We start from the raw sequence: 15775 nt of genomic DNA, 5'->3' as shown, positions 1-15775 counted from the left end.
ACAGCCTGGGTTGAACTCGCCTTCAACAGTTTGTTGTGCGCAGATGAACTGTGACCACCACCATCACCTTGGTGAACACCTGAGGGGCGCTGGTAAGGCCAAAGGGGAGCACAGTAAACTGAAAGTGCTCGTGGACTACCATAAACTGCAGGTAGCACCGTTCAGAAGGCAGGACGAGAATGTGAAAATAGGCATACTGCAAGTTCAACACTGCCATCCAATCTCCTGGGTCCAGGGCAGACACTACCTGAGCTAAAGGGAGCATCTTGAATTTTTCTTTTTTGAGAAATTAGTTGAGGGCCTGCAAATCTAATATAGGGTGGAGACCCTTTTCCTTCTTCAGGAACAGAAAATAATGGGAATAACAACCACAGCCTACTTCTAGTGTTGGGATCCTGTCTATGGGTACCTTGGCCAAGAGAGTTAGGACTTCCAAACGAAGCAAAGCCAGGTGATCCTCCATCAACCAGTCATAAGCTGGAGGCATGGAGGGAGGGGCAGTCTCCAAGGAGAGGGGGTAGCCCCTTCAGACTATCTGATGTGCCCACATGTCTGACGTGATGTCCTGCCAGAGGTGACGGTGATGGCTGATCCTGCCACCAACTGTCCGCCCATGATTTTGGTCGGGCTAGGAGAGTTTGGAGGTTGAGGTTGGAGGGCAGCATAGCGGACAGATCCGACCTTTGGCCGCCAGACACATGGGCCGGAACAAAACACGCAGAGGTTGCTGAACTTGTGGGGTCATGTGGCTGCGGTACGGCTGGCACGGCTTAAAGCACCTTCCATAGCCACAAAAGATGCAAAAGTCAGACTGGGGACGAGCAGCAACTGAGAGGGCCAAGGACTTGCCCGTAGCCTGTGAGTCCTTAAAGCGCTCCAGCGCCATGTCTGCGAAGAGATGGGTTCCATCAACGGGCATGTCCATGAGAGAGGCCTGAACATCCCCCGAAAAGCCAGAAGTCCTCAACCAGGCGTGGTGTCTAACAGCCACCGTCGAAATCACTCTGACTAGTGAGTAGGTCATGTCAAGCCCACAACGGGTGGCAAACTTTGCTGCATCTCTCCCGTCTGACAAAGCTTGGGAGAGGATGGTCCAGGGCCTTCTCTGGGAACTGAGGCAGGACTTGCACAAACGTTTCCACACAGAGTGTTGAAATAACGGCCCAATAAGCACACAGTGTTCACTGACCGCAGTGGATTGGCTGGAGGAATAAAAAAAAATTCTTACCCCAACTATCCAGCCTCTTAGATTCGCTATCCAGTGGTGCAAAAGGAAACGCGCCTTCGGAGGTAGAGGCTTGGACCACCATGCTTTCAGGGGTAGGGTGGTTGTTGAGGAAATTTGGGTCACCTGGTGCAGAGCGATGGTGGCTGGCAATTGACCTATTCAGAGGAGTCCCTGCGCTGGGTTTGGAGCAGGTGCCCAGCAGGTCATCACTTAAGGCCTAATTGAAAGGCAGCAAGGGTTCTAATGAGGAGACACCAAGACCTCAGTCAAGATGTTAGTCTTTACTGCCACAGAAGTGAGCTCAAGGCCAAGGACGTCAGCTGCCCTTTGCACCACCACAGAGTATGATGCTCCCTCCTCTGTGGCTACCACGGTAGCGGGAGAAAGCAGGCCAGTATCTATGGAGGTATCCAGGCCACTGGCCTCACCCAATGCTTTACACTAGTCCATGTCGTTGTCTTGTAAACGGTCCATCGACCCCTCCCAATCTTCCTCGATTCCTAGTCCTTCAGAATAGGGCTGAGGAAATGACCCAGAACCCAAAGGTTCTATCGTCACTGATTTGGCTGTGGATTGTCGGGGATAGGAATGGGGCTCACAGGGCCGGTGGGCAAGGGCGGTGCAGGCCAGTGGGCAAGGGCGGTGCAGGGAGTCGGGACTGGAGCCGGGGAAGGATGCAAAAGTACGACTGATGTTGGTCCATGGGGGCATCAAGGCCAGAGCCGCCAGCATGGAACCCGATGGAGCCCCCTCTGAACCTCTGGGGCCTAAGGTGCACCAGCAGGGCCAGGCCACCCAAATATGAGGCACATGGCTTCATAATACTGCTTGAGCTGGGCACGGGTCACTCTGGCTCCCAGGAAGGATGGGAAGCGCGGAGTTGACCCAGGTGCAGGTTTCGAGGAATGAGGCCTAGAAGCCCAAAGCTCCTCCGTCGTGTCAGCCTACAGATAGGGAGAAGTCTAAGCACACTTCGAATTCTTATGTTTCTTGTGCTTCTTACCTGGCCGACTCGAAGACTTCGAGAGGGAGGATGAAGACTTGGGGTTTCCAGAGCAGTGCCCGGACCATCCGTTCGACGACACTTCTGGGGCAAACGATGTGGTGCTGAGCGTCGGGCCGCAAGCAGCTTTAGGGACCAAAGGCAAACAAAGTGTGGATCAGTCACCAGCATGGCGAGGTGGAAGGCGGCGCACAACTTGAATCCATAAGTCTTCTTCGACATGTTGAGATCTACACACCAAAAAACGTTTGACTAGACATTGAAAAAAGTCTGTCAAAAACTGACAGAGGGTAGCTCTCTTCATGGATGTACGCTGGCTGGCTCGTGACTTCAGCACGCGAGGTGCTGCAGACGTCACAACGGCTAAGATGAGGCCGATGAAGTCACGCGGAGCAGACCAATGCCACCTACCATTAAGCAGGGGTATTGATCGAAGAAAAGATTTCCGGATCCAGTCTGACGCCTGGGAAATTCAAAGGTAAGGAATCTAGGGCTAGATGTCTGTATCAGATGCTATGGATATTCTCATGTTCAGGCGATTTTCCTATTTTACTGCTAAAAGTTATTGAAGTATATTCTCAGTTTATGTTACTGACCGATTCTGATGCTTGTTAGTAAACGGCTTTCAATCAACATTTCCTGATCATTGTTTTATTCCAAATCACTTTTATTGCCATCATACGACATGTGATACATTCTGTAATAGGGATGTAACAATCCCCAAGTCAGTTAGATCATTATGCAGAACATAACCTTTTTTAAATTTCTGAGACTGTGAATGAAAACCAACCACTTCCTCTTTGCCTATCTTACATAGTAGCTGGCTTAATATTATTCTGTCCTCCCTCAGTAACTGGTTTAAGCGTAAGTCATACTAGGTGGCTCACAGGTGAAATCTTATGGCTTTGTCTTTGTTCATTAGATATATAGCTCTATTTGTCACTATTCTGTAATTTTGCTATACTATTCTGGAAATTCATCTCTGCTCTACCAATTTCTAATATCAGGTTGTCTGATGAATTTCTAACAGATGCTGTACAAATGTTTGTAACTCTGATTCAAACCCATTCCAAACTCCAAAGATACCACTGATAAAGAGTCACAATGTTGTTACTTTATCGTGCCAATTTAAGTTTAAGATTAGCTTTGTTTCAATCATGTGCAATAAGATATCTGCATATGATGGTACTAGATTACAACCATGTTCGTATTACGTGTCTATATGAAGCATTTCTGCCTGAGCTTTTCTGAAGGATGTCTCCCCTAAACTGGATGAATACTTCGTTTTAGTAATACCTATGTCTTGTGTCTGGGTTGTGCTCCTTCAGTTTAAAGAAGTGAATTAAATCTGGGCTAGCCGCAACAGTGGGTACTTCTTCAGGTATGGTGGGAGGTTTGCAAAATAGATTTATGTTATAAAGTTAGTTATGCGCTTTTTGCTTTCTTTGTCTCTGCTGTCGCCTCATATCCTAATTCTGGTCTACTACTTGCTGGGCTCTGCCGACAATGATATGATCAAATAGTATTTTGGCTTTGTACAAGAGAGAGCTAAGAATATATTTGTTTTCCCTGTTATACACTAACAAACATGCCTTTTGCTGAGACTATTTGTTTTTTGGATGAAGAAATGTAATACTTGCAGTGGTTATTTTCATATTGGTGTTTGAATTTAAACTAAAAAAGTATTCAAAATAAATACGGACAGTGATATTTTTGCAACATTTCTGTGTCATGGATTAGGACGTTTTTAATTGATTTAAGAAGCATGAAAGAGCATAACGGGTTCAGCTCCAGGTAAAGAAACCACATTGTACACCTACTGGGAAATATCACTTATGGACATTTTTCTGATGGAAGGAATACATCTAGGCACCATTTATTTGGAAAGACCATAAACATTTACTCAGGTCAGGTGGAAATTTCTCTAGGAAATAAAGGGTCTAATAAAATCTTCCCCAAAATATATGAGAGGATTGAAGGTATATCAAAAAGCTGTGTGTTTGTCTGAATAGGTTACTTTTGAAGATAATCTATAAATTAAAAACCCAGAGTGATCATTCCCCAAGGGCATTTCACCGTTTACATAGAGACTTTTATACAAACTATTAAGAATATAATTGAAATCTTGCACTTACAATACAAGTGTCAAGAAGTGAATGATCAGCAGATGCAGATGACGTGCTTGTATATACACAAGCGCAGATCCAACCACAGCAATGAAGAAAGTAACTAAATGATTGCTGGAATTTGGAGCAGTACTGGGGTATAACTGAACTAAGTATTACCTCAAAGGCTTGTGATAAAATGTGAACAGCTGATTAAGGAATGTCATACTTGACAAAAAGATAGAACACATTATCAATAACCGATGCTAGGGAAAATAATCTTATTGAAATTATAGTTATTCCTAAACTTGAATATACATTTTGGGGGAGATCTAACATATCTCAATTTGCTCTATTGGCAAAATACTCTAAATTTCCTTCTTTGCAAACAAAATCGCCACAGAAGCAGTGCATGTGGACATTTGAAGTTAACACAGCAAAAAAGGCTTGGCACTCCCTAATCAGTAGTGTTACTATTTGGCTGACCTGACAAAGTTGTGTTATTAAATGAAAAAGTAGGGTACCATATAAGAGCCCTGCAAAATGGAAACTGACACAATTATGGATCAATTCAGATTAACTACAGCCCTTACCGGACACAGATGTGAAACACTGAAACATGAACTCACTTCAGTATATAGGAACAAACATAATAAAATTATGAGAACCTGTTAGGGTAGCCCATAAGGATGAATAGGAATAAGAAATGTGGGATTCTAACATATTAGTGGAGATATGGGACTGGCACTGGAAACTTTGATAACACAAATGTAATAGAAAATAAACCTATTCACTGAGTGAACACTTCTAATAGGTATCTAGGCCCAAGACCAGAGAGTTAATTCAGACACTGTGGCCTGACACTCTCAGACACGAAGGGGAAGAGAATACAGGAACATACAAAAAAACTGAGGAGACACCCTGTATGCATTTTATGGTTTATTCGTTCGGATTTAGCTGCAAAAAATCTTGTCTGTGAAACATGTTAACCCCACTTTGAACACAGGCCCAAACATGTGTGCTGTTTGCAATATATGCCAGTCAAGATGCATATTAAGGAATAGGACATGTTACTTACCTGTGGCCCTTGTTCTGCATCATATGAATCTTCATTGAAGTCGTAAACACTGCATAATTCCTCACCTGTGAGAAACCCTCTTAACATAATGTTCTTAATGCAATTAACATGGCAAAATGTCATAAATCCATGACTGCAGCTTGGCTTAGACATGTCCTAATTTCGGAATTCTGCAAGGCAGCTACTTTGAAGTCAGTACATACATTTACTTGACACTATGGTCTTGATGCATATCCACAAGCAGAAGTAAGTGCTGATCAAGAAATACTTCAAAATCTCTTTAAGTAAACCTTTCCCTTCTTTATTTACTGTAAATGTATAAGCTGCTATTCAATATATTTATATTATTGCTATTGCTTTCAACTAACATTTGCAAGTTTTTTACCTTTAGCTCGCTGCTCTATTCAGAGTTTATGACTATCAATGAAGATCCTACAATGTAGGACAAAATATTACACAACTCTGGTCCACGTTCTGCATCCTAGGAATCTTCACTGACCCACCCTCCTCCAACCTGCCACTAAACCTTTTAAATTGGAGACACTTTACATTGCATTCGTAAAAAAGAACTGTCACTTGCAGTCAGCTGCCAGTACAGGGCATTGTGGGTGGGGGTTCCTCCTAGGAACAGGCTCTATTTTACACCTTTACTCAATTTAAGCATATCCAGGCTCCATTTTTATCTTCATGCACTCAATACTGAAAAGAGTTTTTGTTTTTATGACTGATTATGTAACATTAAGAAGTTAATCATTTTTCTACTACTATTACAGCATTCAGGAACAAAACGGCATGTATGGCAGACTAACATTGAAATTCAACAAGAAATTAACATGGATTTATTACACTCCACGATGTTAATTTAATCAAGAACATTATGTTAAAAGGAGTTACGGAGTTTGCACAGATAGCGGGGAATTATTCAGCAATTCTGACCAACAATGAAGATCATACTGTGCAAAAATAGTGCTTCCAAGAGATGTTTTAGTAACCTTTGCGGTGGAGGACCGACTCAGGTAGAAGGAGTTAGATCAGCAACAACAAACTCAAAGAAATAAGGAGCCGGCCATAGATCCTACCTAGACATTAAACACCCAATGTACACATCTGGCTGAATCCCCAGTCTATAGTTTCTGACCATATGTTTAGGCAGGCCCATCATGAAAAGAGGACGTGTGTCAATGATGTGAACCCAGCCTAATATATTGTAAAAGATCAATCTGTGTACCAACTAGCTGCTCCTGAGTGGTGTATCCTCTTTACATATCAAAAGCTATATCAGCACATACTTTCAAAAGCTAAGATCAAGGTAATAACATTTCAAAATAATTTCCCTGGTTTAGTAGAGAGACATTCCTTCATTGGCTGATTTAGGGCCTAGACACATATTAGAAGTGCACACTCAATGAATACTGTTTTTTGTACATTAAATTAACTGAGAGAGGGCACCCAATATATTATATCGTACTCCTTCTCCAATATGTAATTTTGAGAACGTCACAAGATCTGGAAATGGTCCAAAACAATGAAAAACACTTACAAGTGCCAAAATAAAATGCAATCTTGCAAACACACATACAAAAGTATTTGTAAGGCTGGACTTTGGGACTTAAATGAGAAGGATGAGAATCACACGTTCACTCCACCCCAAAAAAAGCATAACAGCAAGTGATCGACTGACATACTGCTAATTTAAGAAGAACATATTTTAATTGGAATGGCTTGGTTAATAATGGCAACAGACTGGTGAAGGTTAGTGGCAGAGGTCACATTTCTATTTTGAAAATATGTATACAATTAGGTAATGTATGTATGTATGTTTGCCACCATTAAGATAATCCTTTACGTGCTTGTGAACATGATAAAATAAAATTAAAAAAAAACTAAGATTGGGATTACCTCTGCTGTTTCATGACCATCAAGTCTCATACAGATATCAAGGTCACTCTGTTTGAAGCCAAATCCATTTTTAGAAGAACCAAACAAACTAAGTGTGGCACCTGATAGAAACAAAAACAAAAAACAAAATTGATTTTTAAATTGCATATCAAATATTTAAATATCAATGATGCAAAACAGAATATTTGGATTTACGAACAAAGTTCATTTGGAAAAAAAGACATTTCTGGCCATTCCTTGAAACTTACATCAGCAGTAAATAGTAATTAACCAGTATATGACTACTTAGTACAGCCAGAGAAAGTATGTTACTCATCATAATAAAACAGGGATTTGTAGTCCTACAGGGATGCTGACTCAATTTCATGTGTTGTTCCAAGCTTCAGGGCAACTCTGTAACAACTAGTTACTTACCTTCATTAGCTATCTTTTTAGTGGATACCTACCTGTAGGTTCTTCACCTTCTGAATATCCCCAGGTGTCAGACTAGTTGCAGACGTTTTTACAATAGCTCTCCAGCATCGTATGTGGATCGGCTCCGAATCAGCATCTTGTACTGACTAGCAATGACATTACTGGAGCTATTAAGTGCCATTCGGGAGCCCTGATGTAAGTTTTTCATCCATTTATTCTAAACCCTTTGAAGAAGAGACAAGGTCAACCTAATTCGGCAGTGGACATGAAGTGTGAGGAATCGGTAGATCGATATAGTATTCACCTGAAAAATCTTTACAGAAGGTAAGTAACTTACTCGTCTGATGAATACTTCTACCTGTATATTAATCTTATCAATAGATACCAAAGCAGTACCTCCCTCAAATGTGGTTGGTCAGGAGGAATGGGTTCACCAGAAAGTCCTGGAACATAGACCGAGAGAAATGGTAACATCCTTTCAATTCCAAATACAATCAATGATGCTTGTCGAACATATGAAGAGAAATCCATGTTGCTTAATGGCATATTTCAGTTATGGGTACACCAATGGATAGGGCAGATGCTTTTTTAAATTGCTCTTTATTGGGTGTTTTCTGTGCAGAACATGTATGACAATAGTTACAAAACCACATATGAATGGGTACTGGCCATGCCACATGCGGGGGAGTTAACTGCACAAATGTTCCAACACAGCGGGGCAATCGTACTAGACAGCATGATACGGGTCAAGCTACAAAATGCGGGGAGATGTGCCATGCACCCACCATCAGAGAATCTCTCAAACCCCCCAAGGGCAAATGGAAAACCGCAATTGAGGGGTCAGTGAGCACTCAGCCACATAGAAAATGCAGTTAATAGTCAGTTTATAGTTATTTAGAGGAGACTAATCAACCTCTAGGCATTTTGTTAGCACTGACAGGGGTCTCACATCTGATTTAGGAACTAATGCTAGCAGGATAGTGTCCCAGCTCAAAATGGACATGGGTTTCTCAGCTCGAAATCTGAGGCATCAGGTCACATCGTTCTCCGCCTGGACCCGTTTCCTGAGTTTTGTTTTCCAAGACTAGTGGTGGGGGTAGACATGATTTCCAGTTCATCACCACTACACGCCATGCAAGTATAAATGCTAGATCACAAAGAGATGATGCAGCCTCACTGGGTTAAGACCAACATCTGGGCATACTTGTTTCAACATTCCGCCCATCAATTGTTCTTTTTGCATTTGTCACCCTAAGTGGGAAGGGTATGCCTAGATGTGGGACCCATGCTCACCATGCCACTGGAGTCAAGCTAGCCTGGCTGATGAGGGGTAATACACTGAAACTGGCCCCAGGATGCTTGTTTCTGGTCCAGAGAGGACCTGGCCTGGCAGTTTGGGATGTAATGTTCTATGGGGAGCAGGGTCAAGACTGATTTGCATATGGCTGGGTCTAAACTGGAATGGCATGGTGGGCAAAACGACTATGGATTAAGGCCCAGATCTCTGTACTGGGGGTGAATGTTTGACATGGTTTCACCATTCCGTCCATCAATTGTTCTTTTTGCATTTGACGCCCTAAGTGGGAAGGGCATGATACCCAGATGTGGGTCCAATGCTTACCATGCCACTGGAGTCAATCTAGCCGGGCTGATATGGGGTGATACCCTGAAACCGGCCCCATGATGCTTGTTTCCGGTCCAGGAAGGACCTGGCCTGGCAGTTCAGGATGGACTGCTCCCATTGGAAGCAGGTTCAAGAATGATTTGCATATGGCTGGGTCTAAATTGAAATGGCATAGTGGGCAAAAAACCAATGGATTTACTTAACTCAGCTGCATATTTTGGCCCTCACCTGATGCATAATTCCAGTGGCCCTGGCTATAATCATGTCAGGTTAAACTGGCGCTCAGGTCCCCGCGGTACTGTCCCTTGACCATAAGAGATACCAAATTTCAGCTACACATGGAAAAAGAAGCCTTGTATAGTTATGACACCAGTCAGCTTCCGAGTAGTAACCAAAAATCAGAGTTGGGAGGGAGACCGTTTCAGCTGGAAGGATCTCAATATGAAAAGATTCTGTGGGACCCTCAACAGCTATTTTCCATCAATGGTATATGCTTTGCCATCAACGTACACATAGTTGGTAGCGTCATCATTGGTTCTTACTTTCCTCCACCAGGAGGTAAGTTCTCTGGTCGAGAGATTATTTGAGATCCAGATTTGGAATCAGGACTTAAAATAACCTCTAGTAAAAGTGTTCAATGAAAAATGTAGATAATGGTAAGGTTAAAAAGGAGGTAGATGTGATATGGGATGTACGATGTGTCCCTCACATCAAGTAGTGAAAACTAAGCATCTTAAAAAATGTTCTACATGTTTCAGCCCACCTGTGTCCTCTTGGGGTCATTGGCTTTCATCAGGACCAATAATGTGTGGGATCCTTTTTCTTAGGATATCCCAGCTCAGGTACAACAATGTCCCCTGATATTTCTATATGTTCAGGATTGATTCTTTCTGGTCACTGAGCACATTTTGGGAAGAGGTCTTACATATGATTGAGGAGGTCTTTGGAAGAGAGATACCTCACAGCCCGGGACACTATTTATTGGGGTGGTTCCCCAAACCATCTAAGACAAAAGTCACAAGTAAGTTCCAAGATTTTGCGTTTATTATTGCTAAGCGCAAGTTTGCGAGACATTGGAAGACACCGAGAGGTCCCTGGATAGGCATGTGGAGAAAAGACATTATAAAATGGGTGAGCTACGAGTGGAGGATACTTTTAAGAGAAGCTCAACAAGTCATAGGAAAGATTGATATTGCCCGAGCCTGGGGAACCCTGGTAGATATCTTATCTAATCCTGAGCTGGGTACACCCGCAGTGTCTCCTGCGGGGTGGTCATGATTATTTCCACTATATGCTATATTACGCGCCCTGACATATACTGGACAGCCTGAGATACCTACTCACCACCACCACTTCACCCCCAAAAAACAACCAGCTCCGCTGTAATCTGGCATGGCAGCACACCCTGTAAACATTGGTTGACCAGGGTGGGAACCCTATGATGAAGCACGTCACCTACTAGGTAGGTGAGTGAGGGATTTTTTTCAAAACCGTAGGGTTTCCTAGGCAGTACACACACCTGGTACATTCACCCAAAGTTTAGGCACAGTTGCGTGCCTTATAACTAACCCTTTCTTTTTGTTTTGATACTATTATTTGAGAAGAGGAACGGGCTCGTCTCCTGACTTCTCATTCTCGTATTGTTGTTGAGACTGTTTAGTTTCTTCATCACCGGAACTGGGCAGAGGGACATGCACCTCAGCACTGCTGCAGGAATATTTTGCAAAAACTGCAGGGCTGACGCTCGTGTTCACTCTGTTCGTGACTCAGAAGCGATCTATTTTGGGTAGTCAGCCGCCAGCGTTCAAGTTCACAGCAAAGTCCACCGGTGCAGACTCCAGCTTCCTGCGGCGCACGCAGGGTACCAAGTGCCTCAACTCTGCAGCCAGTCCAATGGTTCCTCTGGGTTGAAAAATGGTTTTTCATCAATTGCTATCCTTAACTTAGCACAGGAGAGTAGACCATACTTAAGTGCCACCTCATGCTATGTAGTACATTTAACTCTAGGTGATAATGCACAATGACATTGAACTGCCTGGGTACAGTCATGGAAAATTAACTTTACTGTATCCAAGTGACCAGCTCGTCTAGGTGGCCGCAGGATGGCATCCTGGACCTGGAAGTGCAGGGAATTGGCCTAGATAAAGAGTGTGTGGGAACCAAATGCACTTGTTCAAGTGGAAAAAAGGAAAGACAACCCAGGGCACCATTTAAGTGGATAACAAGACCTTCAAAAATGCCACCATGTCCAGTTCTCCGTGCCCTCAGAAAGCACAACCATTCGAATATTGCTTCACCATGCTCGGCCACGGACATCTTCTGGCCTGTCCTTCAAGAAGCAAATGCAAACTACGAGTTCCTGTACACTGAGCTGAAGGTCATTGGTGTGTGGCTACAGCTGCTGCAAAAGGTTTCTGAGCGACTCTCTTCCATTTTTTTTTGTCATCTCGCAGAAGCCGCAAATGTATTGCAACCATGTCAGTCTTCGCCTCAAAGGAGCTTCTAGTAGACCCCATAGCCTCCAGCAGGGGCATAACTAAAGCCAGATTTCGGCGGAGAGGGGCTAATACTCTCAGCAATGGGGCCGGACAAGAATTTCTATAAGTGGGGTATGAGGTATCCTCATAGCCAATATGAGAATAACAAGTGACAAACTGCAATTTAAACATATTGGACAAACTTGATATTGTAACAAGCATGATTTGTAGATTTGACACTGTTACTAGGCTACTCAAGTGATCTTTGAAAAACAGATTACACTGGTCCTAGGCTACTCACAGTGATCTTAAAAAACAGATTGAGTGCACTGACAATTAAAAACAGCTTCCATAAAGTTGAATCCAAAGCACATAAGACATGTTTTCGCAAAGGCATTTCAAGAGAACATCCTTTTTGTTAATTTCCTGATTCCTTCTGTACAGGACAATGTGCTTGTGAAATATTTCTTCTGCCCCATAAACGACTGAAGGCACAATTTAGTTTACCCAACTGGATGTTGCAAAAAATGCATGAGTGAAGGTGCAGGTCTCAAAATATTAGGCTTATGGCAGTGGCTAATTTGAGCCGGTGGTTGCAGGTGGCGCCCACCAGCACTAATTGTTGGGGTCCTGCATTAATTTTTCCTCATCAGACTATGTTCCAGAACAAGAGAGAACAAGCATTGGCATAGCCAATAGGTCTCGCTTTTGGGACCTTATAAGTGTTTAGTTATCCAGCACAATATCCTTTGTGCAACGACATCAAGTGTTGCATGGATAAACACTTATAAGTTCCGAAAGGCCAGACCTATAGGCTATGCCAATGCTTGTTTTGAGTGAGTGGCTCATGCAGGTATGCCACTGTGAGGTAGAGATGCTGCGAGTGCTTTTACAGGAGCCTCTGTAACATTGCGCCACTTCAAAATGTATCTTGGGTCTGGTGTAATACTTCTAGCCCCTATTCCCGTCTTCTCTCACCCAATGCATCCCTAAATATCCCATGTACAGCCGGTGTTGACACTCCTATTACCCCTGCCCTCCAGTGACACTTTACTTATCACAGGTGGTGGACGTGGTGGTAGTGGACGTGGTGGTGGTGGATGTGGTGGTGGTGGATGTGGTGGTGGTGGACGTGGTGGTGGTGGTGGACGTGGTGGTGGTGGTGGACGTGGTGGTGGTGGTGGACGTGGTGGTGGTGGTGGACGTGGTGGTGGTCGTGGACGTGGTGGTGGTGGTGGTGGACGTGGTGGTGGTGGTGGTGGATGTGGTGGTGGTGGTGGACGTGGTGGACGTGGTGGTGGACGTGGTGGTGGTGGACGTGGTGGTGGTGGACGTGGTGGTGGTGGACGTGGTGGTGGTGGACGTGGTGGTGGTGGACGTGGTGGTGGTGGACGTGGTGGTGGTGGACGTGGTGGTGGTGGACGTGGTGGTGGTGGACGTGGTGGTGGTGGACGTGGTGGTGGTGGACGTGGTGGTGGTGGACGTGGTGGTGGTGGACGTGGTGGTGGTGGACGTGGTGGTGGTGGACGTGGTGGTGGACGTGGTGGTGGTGGACGTGGTGGTGGTGGACGTGGTGGTGGTGGACGTGGTGGATGTGATGGTGGATGTGATGGTGGTGGTGGACGTGATTGTGGTGGTGGACGTGATGGTGGTGGAGGACATGGTGGTGGACGTGGTGGTGGTGGACGTGGTGGTGGTGGTGGACGTGGTGGTGGTGGACGTGGTGGTGGTGGACGTGGTGGTGGTGGACGTGGTGGTGGTGGTGGTGGACATGGTGGTGGTGGACGTGGTGGTGGTGGACGTGGTGGTGGACGTGGTGGTGGTGGACGTGGTGGTGGTGGACGTGGTGGTGGTGGACGTGGTGGTGGACGACATGGTGGACGACGTGGTGGTGGACGTGGTGGACGTGGTGGTGGTGGACGCGGTGGTGGACGTGGTGGTGGTGGACGTGGTGGTGGACGTGGACATGGTGGTGGACGTGGACATGGTGGTGGACGTGGACGTGGTGGTGGACGTGGTGGTGGTGGACGTGGTGGTGGTGGACGTGGTGGTGGTGGACGTGGTGGACGTGGTGGTGATGGACGTGGTGGTGGTGGACGTGGTGGTGGTGGACGTGGTGGTGGTGGACGTGGTGGTGGTGGACGTGGTGGTGGTGGACGTGGTGGTGGTGGACGTGGTGGTGGTGGTGGACGTGGTGGACGTGGACGTGGTGGTGGTGGACATGGTGGTGGACGTGATTGTGGTGGTGGACGTGATTGTGGTGGTGGACGTGATTGTGGTGGTGGACGTGATTGTGGTGGTGGACGTGATTGTGGTGGAGGACGTGGTGGTGGTGGTGGACGTGGTGGTGGACGTGGTGGACGTGGTGGTGGACGTGGTGGTGGTGGACCTGGTGGTGGTGGTGGACGTGGTGGTGGAGGACATGGTGGACGTGGTGGAGGACATGGTGGACGTGGTGGAGGACATGGTGGACGTGGTGTTGGTGGACGTGGTGTTGGTGGACGTGGTGTTGGTGGACGTGGTGTTGGTGGACGTGGTGTTGGTGGACGTGGTGGACGTGGTGTTGGTGGACGTGGTGGATGTGGTGGACATGGTGGTGGTGGACATGGTGGTGGTGGACGTGGTGGTGGTGGACGTGGTGGTGGTGGACGTGGTGGTGGTGGACGTGGTGGTGGTGGACGTGGTGGTGGTGGTAGACCTGGTGGTGGGCATGGTGGTGGTGGAAGTGGGCATGGTGGAGGACGTGATGGAGGACGTGGAAGTGGTGGAGGTCGTGGGTGTGGTGGTGGTGGAGGACGTGGAAGTGGTGGAGGACGTGGAAGTGGTGGAGGACTTGGAAGCAGTGGAGGTGGTGGACGTGGTGGTGGTGGACGTGGTGGTGGAGGACGTGGTGGTGGACATGGTGGTGGACGTGGTGGTGGACGTGGTGGTGGACGTGGTGGTGGATGTGGTGGATGTGGTGAACGTGGTGAACGTGGTGGTGGTGGTGGTGAACGTGGTGGACGTGGTGGTGGTGGACATGGTGGTGGTGGACCTGGTGGTGGTGGACCTGGTGGTGGTGGACCTGGTGGAGGATGTGGAAGTAGTAGACGTGTTGGTGGTGGACGTGGTGGTGGTGGACGTGGTGGTGGTGGACGTGGTGGTGGTGGACGTGGTGGTGGTGGTCGTGGTGGTGGTGGACGTGGTGGTGGTGGACGTGGTGGTGGACGTGGTGGTGGACATGGTGGTGGACATGGTGGTGGACGTGGTGGTGGACGTGGTGGTGGTGGTGGATGTGGTGGTGGTGGTGGTGGACGTGGTGGTGGTGGACGTGGTGGTGGTGGACGTGGTGGTGGTGGACATCGTAGTGGTGGACATCGTGGTGGTGGACGTGGTGGTGGACGTGGTGGTGGTGGACGTGGTGGTGGTGGACGTGGTGGTGGTGGTGGACGTGGTGGTGGTGGTGGACGTGGTGGTGGTGGACGTGGTGGTGGTGGACGTGGTGGTGGTGGACGTGGTGGTGGTGGACGTGGTGGTGGTGGACGTGGTGGTGGACATGGTGGTGGTGGACATGGTGGTGGTGGACGTGGTGGTGGTGGACGTGGCGGTGGACGTGGTGGTGGTGGTGGTGGACGTGGTGGTGGTGGTGGACGTGGTGGTGGTGGACATGGTGGTGGAGGACGTGGTGGTGGAGGACGTGGTGGTGGAGGACGTGGTGGTGGAGGACGTGGTGGTGGTGGTAGACGTGGTGGTGGTGGTGGACGTGATGGACGTGTTGGTGGTGGACGTGATGGTGGTGGACGTGGTGGTGGAGGACGTGGTGGTGGAGGACATGGTGGTGGATGTGGTGGTGGATGTGGTGGAAGTTGTGTTAGTGCATGTGGTGGTGGTGGACGTGGTGGTGGTGAACATGGTGGTGGTAGACCTGGTGGTGGTGGTAGACCTGGTGGTGGTGGTAGACCTGGTGG

The 15775-nt window shown here is 46.9% G+C and overlaps 1 protein-coding gene across 1 annotated transcript in view; it reads right to left on the bottom strand.

Annotated features, from left to right (window-relative positions):
• Positions 1 to 15775, bottom strand: part of TUT7 (terminal uridylyl transferase 7) — a 1376479-nt gene that overhangs the window by 537658 nt on the left and 823046 nt on the right. Inside the window, exon 15 of the mRNA XM_085632922.1 lies at positions 7314 to 7414. Coding sequence (XP_085489048.1) covers positions 7314 to 7414 — 101 coding nt within the window. The remainder of the gene's footprint in view (positions 1 to 7313; positions 7415 to 15775) is intronic.

Source organism: Triturus cristatus, chromosome 2_1 (genome assembly GCF_964204655.1).
Source record: "Triturus cristatus chromosome 2_1, aTriCri1.1, whole genome shotgun sequence".
NCBI classification, from domain to species: Eukaryota; Metazoa; Chordata; class Amphibia; order Caudata; family Salamandridae; genus Triturus; species Triturus cristatus.
Note: the sequence above shows the minus strand (reverse complement) of the source record. Positions and strands in the feature narration are given on the sequence as shown.